The sequence below is a fragment of the Gambusia affinis genome, linkage group LG19 (assembly GCF_019740435.1).
Source record: "Gambusia affinis linkage group LG19, SWU_Gaff_1.0, whole genome shotgun sequence".
NCBI lineage: Eukaryota > Metazoa > Chordata > Actinopteri > Cyprinodontiformes > Poeciliidae > Gambusia > Gambusia affinis.
The window spans coordinates 22,249,344-22,260,681 of NC_057886.1; the positions used below are offsets into that span (position 1 = coordinate 22,249,344).

The 11,338-nt window shown below is 36.0% G+C and overlaps 1 protein-coding gene across 1 annotated transcript; it reads right to left on the reverse strand.

Moving 5' to 3' along the window:
- Positions 1 to 2,353: 2,353 nt before the first annotated feature.
- On the reverse strand, positions 2,354 to 7,318 carry gh1 (growth hormone 1). The gene is made up of 6 exons (XM_044100026.1): positions 7,096 to 7,318; positions 6,866 to 6,999; positions 5,805 to 5,921; positions 4,086 to 4,229; positions 2,663 to 2,809; positions 2,354 to 2,580 (listed from the first exon to the last, which is right to left on the reverse strand). Exons 1-6 carry the CDS (start codon positions 7,103 to 7,105, stop codon positions 2,518 to 2,520), a joined length of 615 nt encoding a protein of 204 aa, XP_043955961.1. The 5' UTR covers positions 7,106 to 7,318; the 3' UTR covers positions 2,354 to 2,517.
- Between the last annotated feature and the right edge of the window lie 4,020 nt (positions 7,319 to 11,338).

Genomic DNA, 11,338 nt, shown 5'->3' on the forward strand with positions numbered 1-11,338 from the left:
TATTCTCCCCCACTGGTGTATTTTGTTTTTGTTTACTCAAATTACGATTTTTCAAGTTCTCTGCTTTCGTACAGTTTTTTTCCTGGATGCAACGTTTTTATTAATAATTATTTATATTAATAATTTTTAGATTTAGAAAAATATACAGAATACTTCATGATGTACAGAATACAGGCGGTAAAAACAAAATTAAAACGCGAACAAAATCAAACTAAAACAAGCTAAATTGAGTCGGCAAACAAGCTAAAACAACATTTTACTTTAGTATAAATTAATAAATAATTAACTACACTGCGAATTAAAACTATATTTAAAAAATTTCTAGCTTTAGTGTCGTACTAGCAGCTTAATTAAAATGGCCAACAAATGCTTTATGCATGCATATTCTTACTTCAAAATTAGACCTGAAAAGGTCAAATACAAACAAAATTGATTCAAAACTGAAGTTATATAGCATTTCAATTAAGGTAACAAAAGAAGCAACTTTGTCTTTAAATTTAAATATTATAGAAAATGCAGTTTTGAAAATTTTTTGTTCTTTGATGGAATAATTGCAGCAAATTTCCACTAAAAAAGTGCTCTAAAGTAATATCATGTTTCATTTATTTATTTATGTATTTTATGTATTAGAGTAAAAAGGCTGGAAATTTAGTACATGTTTAAAATCGGCATTATAAGGCAAAATTGCGTGGCCACACAAAAATTTTACTTTGACCTCCAAAGCTCACAGCATACCAACATAAAGTACAGATAAATAAATTTTAAAGAAAATACAATAAATATTTTTTATTTTTACAAATATAAGCATCACATATTAGAAAATGTATTCATCAATTTTATTGCAAAATTGCTGTCTTTATTTTTAAAGCATAACACCACCCCACCCCCGAAATAAAAATAAAAAAAGTTTTTTTTAGTAGATATTTATGAAAAACCTGCAAGCAGTATTTTTTAAAAAAAAGTTATCTAACATTTTTAGCATCGCTATTTGGACTAAACTTGTCTTATGTGCGCTGCTCCAGAGGCCAGACCCACTTGGACACCCTGTCCCAGGTAGACGTATGGTGGCAGAATATTTCCTTAAATCAGGGCCAAACATCAGCAGCAGACCAACACGAAGCTCTAATATTCCAGAAGATAGAAAGTTCTGGAACAACAGCAGAGATGTTATTTTATCCCTCCTTTCATCCGTACAGGAACAGGGGAAGTTAAGCTGCGTGTTGAAATCTTGAATTACAGCGTTGAATCCTGACGCTGCTGCTGCTCTAAGGACGTTAAACCGGAGTCAGCTGCTTTGAGGTTTATGACTCTTCAGAACAGAATGGTCCTGGATCGAATGACGGCTTGTACAGAGGGAGTTCGTGTCATGATTTGTATTTCCTGTTGTACTTTTATTCAGAGTTGGGTGGTAAGTATAGTCATATTAACTCAATTGCATTTACTTGAGTATCTTTTTTAGAAGTATGTTTACTACACTGTAGGTCTTACTTTTAGTTGAGTAACATTATGATGAAGTATTTCTACTCTTACTTCAGTAAAATTTCTGGATTTTCTACCTTCTGAATGAAAAAGAAAACATGTTTCAGACAACAACAAAAAATCACTAGACAGACACACACCTGCAGTTTTGTTAAAGTTTCATAAGTTTTTATTGACAGAAACTGATTTGGAAAATGTTCTTTTTCTTTCTTATATAAATAATTTTTATTTTTGTCCTTAAAATACCAAAATTTCCACTTAACTTTATATTTAAGTTAAATGGAACTTAACTTAAATATAAGTTAAGATATAACTTATATTATAAGTTATGCTTATAATATAAGTTACTCCCTTTAATTTACATCATCAAATTACATCTGATGATGTCATTTTTAAATATTAAATAATTAATTTTATACTTTGACACTTTTTTACTATTACTTAAGTAATTTCTTGGACGGATACTTTCTACTTTTACTTGAGTAAATATATGTAGTAGTACTACTATAATATAGTAGTACTACTATTATATTATAATAGTAGTATACTATACTAATATAGTATGCCATTAAGTGCTATTGCACTGTCCAACCTAACAACTCTTACTAAAAAACAGAGAAATTCTGCTGACTTTTTCCATATATATATTTATGCATTAATTGTTACCAGAGGTATGTAGCTGAATTAAGGGCAGAAATGGCTCTTTCAACTGTTAATTTTGCAGGTAATAAATCAGATAATAATTAATCAGGACTTGAATAGTAAGTTCTGTTAAAAGCAGAGAAGGAGTGCTCTACTTCAGGTGATCTGTGTAAAGTTTTTTGCAGTTTTTCATCTGGATCGTCTTTTAACAGTCAGAGAAAACAACAGGAGATAAATGCAACACAGACACTTTATTTTACACAATACGACTGCTGTGACATCACTTCCTGTTGACAGCTTCCATCACAGCAACATCAGAATTTCAGCTGGAACGACACACCACCAAGCAGAACCTACGCTACGACAAGGGGCGGGGCTTAATCCGGTTGGGCGTGGCTACAGAGTGCAGTTTGCCTCTGGAGAGAGCCGACACTTCGCCACGGTCAGGTAAGTCTCCACCTGAAAGAACAATCAATCCCTTGTTGATCTCATCATTGTGTCATTGTTAAATCACGGCGACTTCCTTTAACTCTTTGTTTACCTTGTGCATGTCCTTTTTGAAGCACGCCAGCAGTTCGTAGGTTCTCCGCAGCGACTCGTCAGCTTCCAGACTCTGATAATAATTTCCGTAAGGCGCCAACTGGAGGGTTGAGGTGTCAGTAAAGATCTCTGGTACGTCCTGATTGGCCTGCAAGCTCAGGTGGTCAGTTTCTCAGGTGACAGGTTCACAGAGAGACAGTAATGATTCATGCAAGATTTTTGTGCCGGTTTTCATCCGACAAAGATGCAGTATTAACTTTTATTTTGAAAATGTCTGTTGTGACAGAATGCTATGAAGCAGATAATCTGAAAAAAAAAATCACGCTCCTCTACCTCTTCATTGAGGTATTTTAGCCAAATACAATACTCCCGGTCAAAAACAACCGATCAGAGCCAGGAGGAGGGTCTTAGCGCTAGTATTTATGCTCATGTATGCACTGCTAACTGTGCTAATGGCAGAGAAACAACTTATAGTTACGGGAAAACTATTTATCTGTAATCATGCTAACTAGCTTTATCATTTATGACAGGCTGTGCTAGCTGTAGTGTAGTAGAGAGACAGGAGGAGGGTTTGAGGAGCGTGTACATAAACATGATTGACAGCGTTAAAACCATCGTCCTGGTTCTGATTGGTTGTTTCAGAACAAGTGGCGTATTTCTCAGTTAGCACTGAGAGAAGAGGAAATTCATTTTTTCACAGATTATCTGTCAGAATATGATGTCAGTTTTAACAAATATGTAAAAATATATTTTTTTTATACAAGTTACTGTAGTTTTAAGTACTCCCGATTATTGGAAGAGCATTTTAATATAATCTCATCAGTCCACTTGGAATAATGTCAGAACATCAGATTTTTTTTCTGTTAAATATAGTCTGAAAACTTTCAGGATTGCTTCTTCCCAGGCGGCCAGAACATAGATTTCCCATCTAAAATCTAAACTGAAAAACAGATAGTGATGACTGTTGGCACAATAAATTTCTTATAGCAGTCTGTATTACAGTGAATTTGAGGAAGCCTCTGACTAAAGACACTGTTTACCCAAGACAGTCATGAAGAATAAAACTATCTGGAAGAAATTACTCTTTTTTTCTTTCCTTTTCAACATGGTTCACAAAAACATTTTTTTAGTGTTGTAATGTGGCTCGACGGCCAAACGTCTGATACTTTTTATTCTCATGTTGGGGTTTTTTTAAATCGTCTGACAATTTTAATATCTGCAAAAATACAGGTATTTTTCTATTGTAAATATGTATCATACTTGAAATTAGAGAAAAATAAACTTACAAGTAACTTTTCAGCATGATATAGCAGCTTGTTTTAAGTCAATAATTGTCTGATTTTGCGTGTAAAAAGATATTTTTACTAGAAACTAGACCAAAATACTTGTTCATATTTTTGCGTTTTTGCAGTGATCGTTCTCACCTTGATCAGCAGCATGATTCCCAACTTCAGTTCCGTCAGTTTGGGTGAGATCTGGGTCCTCGGACCAGAACCTCCGGACAGAGATCGGCTCGGAAACTCCCAGGACTCCACCAGGCGGTAGGAGATGGACAACAACTTCAGCACCTGCAACCAATCAATGCAAAGCAGATCCACAACGGATTCGGAAGCTAGAACCAACTACCACCAGATTCAGAACTGTTAGTAATGGACCCAAGCTGCGGTTCTGAAAGGATCTTAAATCAGGATGTCCAAATTTTTTGGACCGATGGCTAAAAATTCCCAAACTGAATGTATCCCGGCAGGGCCGGACTTAGGAGGGTGTGGGCCTCTGGGCTTGAGCCACGGTGCGGGCCCTACTTAATCATCATTATACAGTTGCGTCCAACTTGGACCAATCATAATCAAGCATTCATGATGAACGTTTGCCAGAACAAATCAGACATTTTTTCAACAACACCGCCAAAATCCTCTTAGCCAGATACAATACATGATACAATTAATTAATATTCATTCACAAAAATACAAAGCATCTTTCGGGACCCCTGAAATGCCGGGGCCCGGGAAGGGGGCCCGGGAAGGAACCCCGGGAAGGAACCCCGGGAAGGAACCCCGGGAAGGAACCCCGGGAAGGAACCCTGGGAAGCCCATACTAAAATCCGGGCTTGTATCCAGGGGTCCAAATGTTATTTCCCCACCATTTTATTTGACAACAATCTGTGATGGTTTCTGATAAAGTAGTGTACACTCGTGGATTAATTTGCCCTAATCAGTGTCTGACAGGCGGTAGAGGTGGGTCAGGTTTGCCCTGTGTGTTGTCTTGAAGGCATGTGTAGCGCAATTCTATATTGTGCAGTACTCCCTGATGTATACTACTGTACTGTGTAGTATAGTGAGGTTTTGTGTATTACATCAGAGTATTTTTTTAGTTCTTCCTGGTACTGTTTGGCATTGTGCAGTACTGTATAGTATTCAGCAGTTTTGATTATTGTAGTAGCCATACTCTGTGTAATACTGTGTAGTACTTAGCAAGTGTAGTACTTTGTTCTGTTGTTTGGAACCATGCAGTACTCTTTGATACTGTGTAGCCCTCTATAGTACTGTGTGGTACTGAGTAGAATGGTGTAGTTATGTGTAATACTCTGTTTTTGTGTAATAGTACAGAACTACTCTGTAGTTCTGCATAGTATTTATTGTGTAGTTCTGTATAGCACAGTACTATATTATGTAGTACTCTATAATTATCTGTAGTACTATGTAGTACTCTGTTGTATGGGGAGGTTTAGTGTAGTACAGCATAGTATTTTGTAGTTCTATCAGGTACTGTTTGATACTGTGCAGTTCTGTATAATGCTCTATAGTTTTGCTTAGTATACTTTGTGATACAGTGTAGTATTTTATTTTTGTTGTTGTAGTACAGTGTAATACTCTGTTGAATTGTACATAAGTTAGCCTTACTCTGTTGTACTGTGCAGTACTATTTAAGTGTACCACTCCATATTAGTACTCTATTCTAATATTTGGAACTATGTAGCACTCTGTTGTACTGTGTAGTATTCTACAGTTTTGTGTCATCCTGTGCAAACGTGGTACTGTATATTTCCGTGTAGTACTCTGCTGTTCTGTTTGGAGCTGTGTAGAACTGTGATTGCCTGTAGTGAAGTGTCTGTAGTACTGTGTAGTACTGTGATGTGTACTGACGGAGCTGCGCTGTGTCTCATGCTTGTCGATGGGGCTGATGATGTAATCCGAGTTGCAGAAATCCTGCAGGAAGATCTTGTTGAGTTGCCGCTGCTCCTCCGTCTGCAGGGAACTCTCCTGATACACAGAAGTACACAGAGGTACACAGAAGAACACAGAAGTACACAGAGGTACACAGAAGTACACATCAGTCACAGCCATAGACACTGTACACTGCAAAAACACAAAATCTTACCAAGTATTTTTGGTTCTGCTGCAGTAACACTTTATTTTCATCAGTGTGCATAAGACTGAGACTGTTGCCATTTATTAAATAATGACTGATAATGCAAAAAAAAAAAAAAAAAGCATTAAAAATCTTTGCATTATCAGTGCAAAAATAAAGTTTCATTAAAGTTTATTAAAAGTGTAAACTTTGTATTCAATAAATAATGACTTTTAGTGCAAGTTTTAATGGAACTTTGCATTAAAAGTGTCATTTTTTTACAGAATAATGCAAAGTTAATGTTTTTAATGAACTTTTAGTCCAACTTTGCACTAAAAACACCAATATTTACTGATTGAGATTTTATGACAACAGTCATAAACATTCATCAAGACTCCGTCATGTTCATAACAGGTGTTATGTCATGATTATGACAGCATCATGTCAGTCTTATGCACTCCCCTTCAAATAAAGCGTTGCTGTGGTTTCTACTGTAAATATATCAGTAGACTTGAAGTAGGACAAAACTAACTGACAAGTGACTTTTTAGCAAGATATAGGAGCTTGTTTTAAGTAAATAATTCTTTAAAATGGATGAAAAGGTTCTAGATTAATTCACATATAACATGGGGAACTGTCTCGCTATAAGTGAAATAATCTACCAATGGATCTAGAACATTTTCATCAATATCAAAGAATTATTGACTGAAAACAAGCTCCCATATCTTGTTTTAAGTCAGCTTTACTAAGATAGCCACAATAGAAGCCCAAATTTGTCGATAAGATGTTGTGTTTTTGCGGTGCAACTGCATGGGTTACATGCAGTTTTTGCCCTTCAGAGCTTCCGTAGACTTACGAATTCAGAGAAGAACCTCTGAGCGAGCAGGTGGAGGTGCTGGACTCTGCTGACGGCGATGGAGAACAGCCGCTGGCTGTCTGTGATTGGCTGAGAGGAGGCGCCCAGACACATGACTGACAGCAGGAAAATGGCTGGGAGACACAGGTGAGACAGGTGAGCGGCGGCAGCATCACCAGAGTTTCCACAGCAACCTGACATGTTTGACGTTTAAAATGCCCGGGTCTTACCTCGGTCCATGGCTGATGTGGGATCAGTTGTGGTTCTGCTTGATCTGATCTCAGTTGGGCTGCTGGGCGTTCTGACGTTCCAGCTCAGAGTTTTCAGGTTTTATAGCTGAAAGTTTGATGCTTAAATTCAGGAGCAGAAACATGAAACGAGCAAACAGGCCTGTGTTGGTCTCATTAATATGGACACCTTCCAGTGATCCTCATGCAGCATTAAAGGCAGGTTGGATCTGGAAACCCCGCTCCAGACACGATGTTCTCCAAGCTGCACCGGCTCCATCCAAACCCTCCAGCATTTCGATTGCTACATTGTATAAAACTAAAGAACAAACCACACTGACGAAATAATAAAAACATTTTGTTCTTTTTCATGTATTCATTTATATTTCTTGACCATATCACATGTCCAACCTGCAGTGGAAATACTCTCCTGAACACATCAGGCCATAAAGTATTGTACCGACCTGTGCTGTACTGCTAAAAACGGGGTTGTGGAGTTTCAAGTCCAGGCTTTAGCCTTGAGTTTAACGCTAAATAGAGAGAAATGTGAAATCTGTTTACTTAGCAGCACAAATTTTCATGTCGAGTTTCCATCAATGGAAATTATCCAGACAGCTAAAATGCTAACAGGTGATGTTGAAGTGACTTTTATAGAGTCGTAAGAAATCGTTTTTATGCAGTGAAGATAAAATGTAACACATTTTTAGGACGCATGTAAATTTTTTCCTGCATTTCCAGGATAGAAATGTTTGTCTCTTGTAACTTTCTGTGTTAACTTACATCCCAAATTTATAGCTACACAGTAAAAAACCAAAACTAAAAAACAGAAAATGTTCTGGTAATTTTCTGCCAGTACATTTTCTGTTTTTTTCACAGAATTTCTGTCAAAATCTTTCCATAATTTAACAGTTTTTCATGTTATTATGAACTGAAATTTTCCATATTTTTACAGTACATCTCTTAGTATATTCACAAACACTTCTACATTGCTACTTCTACATTTCTGAATATTTTTCTCATCTAAACCGTTTAAAGTCGTAAACAGTCGAAAAGTCATATTTTTATGTAAGTTTTCATGCTAATTTATTATTCAAGCAATTATCTATCTCTTTTAGCTTCCAGAAAGATGACAAAAAATCAATCGATCAATTAATCAGTCATGTTTATTAGTATAGCACATTTCAGCAACAAGACAGTTTAAAGTGCTTTACATCATGAAAACAATACAGTAACCAATTATGAAACGAGTAATAAGCATTACATTTTATCAAAGGCCATCATCAAAATTATCAAGCAAATATATTATATCAATGTTCCAGAACTCAGGGTTTCAGCATCTTTGCAGTTTTCTGGAAGTTTGTTCCAGATATGTGGTGCATAGAAGTGGATTCACATCTCCAAACTTTAGACTTCAGATCTCAAGGTCAACATGGTGACTTCCAGTGAACTGCAAAGTGACGTTTCTGGAGTGAGGAATCATGCCTCTGTCAGAGGCCGCTCCAAAAGCAGGAAGCAAACTACAGCACAGAGGATTCTGGGTAAACAGAGCCAAAATAAATGTAGGATCTAGCGCTAGCGAGAGAAAAAAATGACTCATGTTCTGTTACCAAAGACGAAAGAGAAATCCTACAACCGCTAAAATCTGACGCCACTCAACTTTTGTTCACATTTTGTGAAGAAGGAAGTTGCGCTCAGTGTCTTCTTGGAAACATTTTCTTTTGCCTGATGTTATTTTTTGTTACTTTTTATTATCGTGGTCCTTAAAATATCAAAATTTCCATTTAGCTTAATATTTTGGTTTGTCTGATGATGTAATTTTTACATATTAAATGATTAATAATTTGGTCAGTTCAGTACTTAGTAGACTTTTTACCAAATACTTTTTTACTTGAGTCATTTCTTGGATGGATACTTTTTGCTTTCACTTGAGTAAAAACATGTTGAAGTAGTAGTGATACTTTTACATGGGTACTTTACTCACCTCTGATAAAAACCAAATGTCATCAAAGTAAAACTCAGAAAACAATAAATGACTCGCCTGCTGTGGCTTGTGAAATGAAATCAGGAAAACATGAGGTCCAAATGTCGGAGTTAATCTCGGATGTTTGATGTTTTCGTCCTCAGGTGTATGAATTTATTCACAGATGTTCAGTTGATCAGACTTGCATCACACATGGTTCTGAATTTATTCAGCGCTACAGGAAATGGAGAGAATCACACACTGAAATCGGCTCACTGGACCGACCCGAACACTTCCCAATTAGGCCCTGGTGGGAACACCGGGATGTTGTGTCACGTCAGGCACTAAATTCATGATTTCATTTTGCAGTTGCACAAAGAACCAGATTCTACAGATTTAGGCCTGAAATGCTCATTAGGTCTTATTCTATCAGCTACCGAACCCTGAAAACTGGTTTATTATTGTCTTCAGGTTTATTTTGGAATAGATTGATTCAGATGTTAGTGGGAGTACTGGTGTGTTACTATATTCATTAGTGTGTTACCACATTGTTCTGGTTTCTGGTTCTGGTCTGATCTGCATCCCCAGAACCAGAACCAAACATGGAGAAGCAGCATTCAGCTTCTATGCATCACAAATCTGGAACAAACTTCCAGAAAACTGCAAAACAGAAGAAACACTGACATCTTTTAAGTCTAGGTTAAATCCCATCTGTTTAAAGTAGAAATACGTATTTCTCTTTGCATTGCAGTGTGTATACTGGTGTGTGTTACAGTGTGTTTTTGTGTATTTAACTGTGTTACGGTGTGTACTCCAGTGTGTAGTTGAGTTGTGCATTCTTTGTTGTCGGGTCCAGATGAGCGCGACGTCACGGTTTTATAACCGCCTGTTTGTCAGAGTAAAATCATTGCATTGCTCTTGTTTATGAACATATTGTCTTAAATGCCACTTGGTTTATTAATGATATGTGTATCACAGAGACTTTGTGGCCTTGATCTCAGTTTAAATATTTACATTGTTCTTGTCTCCATGGCGATAGTGTCACACTGACCAGCTCAAATCTGTGTCCTGCAGCAGATTCCCTGCTTAACTTCACTGATGTTCGAATTAAAACCTGTGAAGGAGATAAACGTTTAACTTTTTATTATTTTAGATGTGAAAGCTGAGGCTGAAACTGGATCTCTGCTGTCTGCAGATATTCATGAATCTGATGCATCTTCAGACAAAACTTACAACTTATTGTTTTTATTTTTGGAACTTGTTAAACTAGTGAAATCTGTCTGATTTAACTTTAGAGAGGGAAAACAAATGTTTTATTCAGTGTAAACTTATGTTATATTTAGTTCTTTTTTTTGCAAATGTCACTAAATTCCACTATGAAGAATAATAACAATAATAATGCAATACAACTTGCAAAACTACAGTGGTGTATTAGGACCATTGTACAAAAAGTTCTTAAATTTCAGCCAAAAAGTCATAAATTTTTAGATTAATCTTGGAAATTTTCAAGAAAAAGCTGGGAAATATCTGAATTTTAAAAGCTGAAAGTTCCCTTGGAAAAAAAATACTTGAGATTAATCTAAATTTTTTTCCCTTTTCTTTTAGAAATAAAAAAATCTGAGTTTCAAAAGTCGAAATTTTGCTAGAAAAAAAATCTGAAATTTTGAACTTAATAAATTTTGTAGAAAAACAGTATGCGATTTCTGAGTTTCAAAGTTGAAAATTTCTGACTTTTGAAACTCAGCAAATACAGTTGAAATGTTCCAACTTTCGAAATGTATATGTTTTTCCAGAAATTTTTTTAGATTAATCTCAAAATCTATTACTTTTTTGTCATAGACATAAACATAAAATCCTCCGTTTTTCGATCTGCTGTCCTAGCACGACCTCATAAAATACCGTTAACTCGTTATTCTGTTGGATACTAGTAACTAAATTATGAGGTTCTGGACTTCAAGAATTTTTCTCAAATCTAAACAAAACACTCACACAGATAAGCTTGTATTTTTAGCTAATAGTAAGAACTAATTTAGCATGCGCTGTTGCTCAGTTTATTACGTTGGTAACGGTTTTGAAACATGTTAGCATTAGCAGCCGGCAAGCTAAGCTAATTCTAATTAGCTTCGGATAACACTCAATTCTTTGCCGTTGTTATGATAGTTATTAAGAAAAAATTACCAGGGAAAATCTTGTTCTAAAATTTTATAACATTTAACATTTTACAGTACTTCTGTTCACTGTTATTACTTTGTATGTATGTCGGTGCCATGAAGAGGATTTTTCATA

What these genes read in the sequence shown, in the direction of transcription:
- gh1 (XM_044100026.1), bottom strand. An exon ending in ATGAGACACAGCGCAGCTCC is followed by an intron (nt 4,230 to 5,804) that starts GTCAGTACACAT and finishes GATTGGTTGCAG; the next exon opens with GTGCTGAAGTTGTTGTCCAT. An exon ending in GAATCATGCTGCTGATCAAG is followed by an intron (nt 2,810 to 4,085) that starts GTGAGAACGATC and finishes CTGAGCTTGCAG; the next exon opens with GCCAATCAGGACGTACCAGA.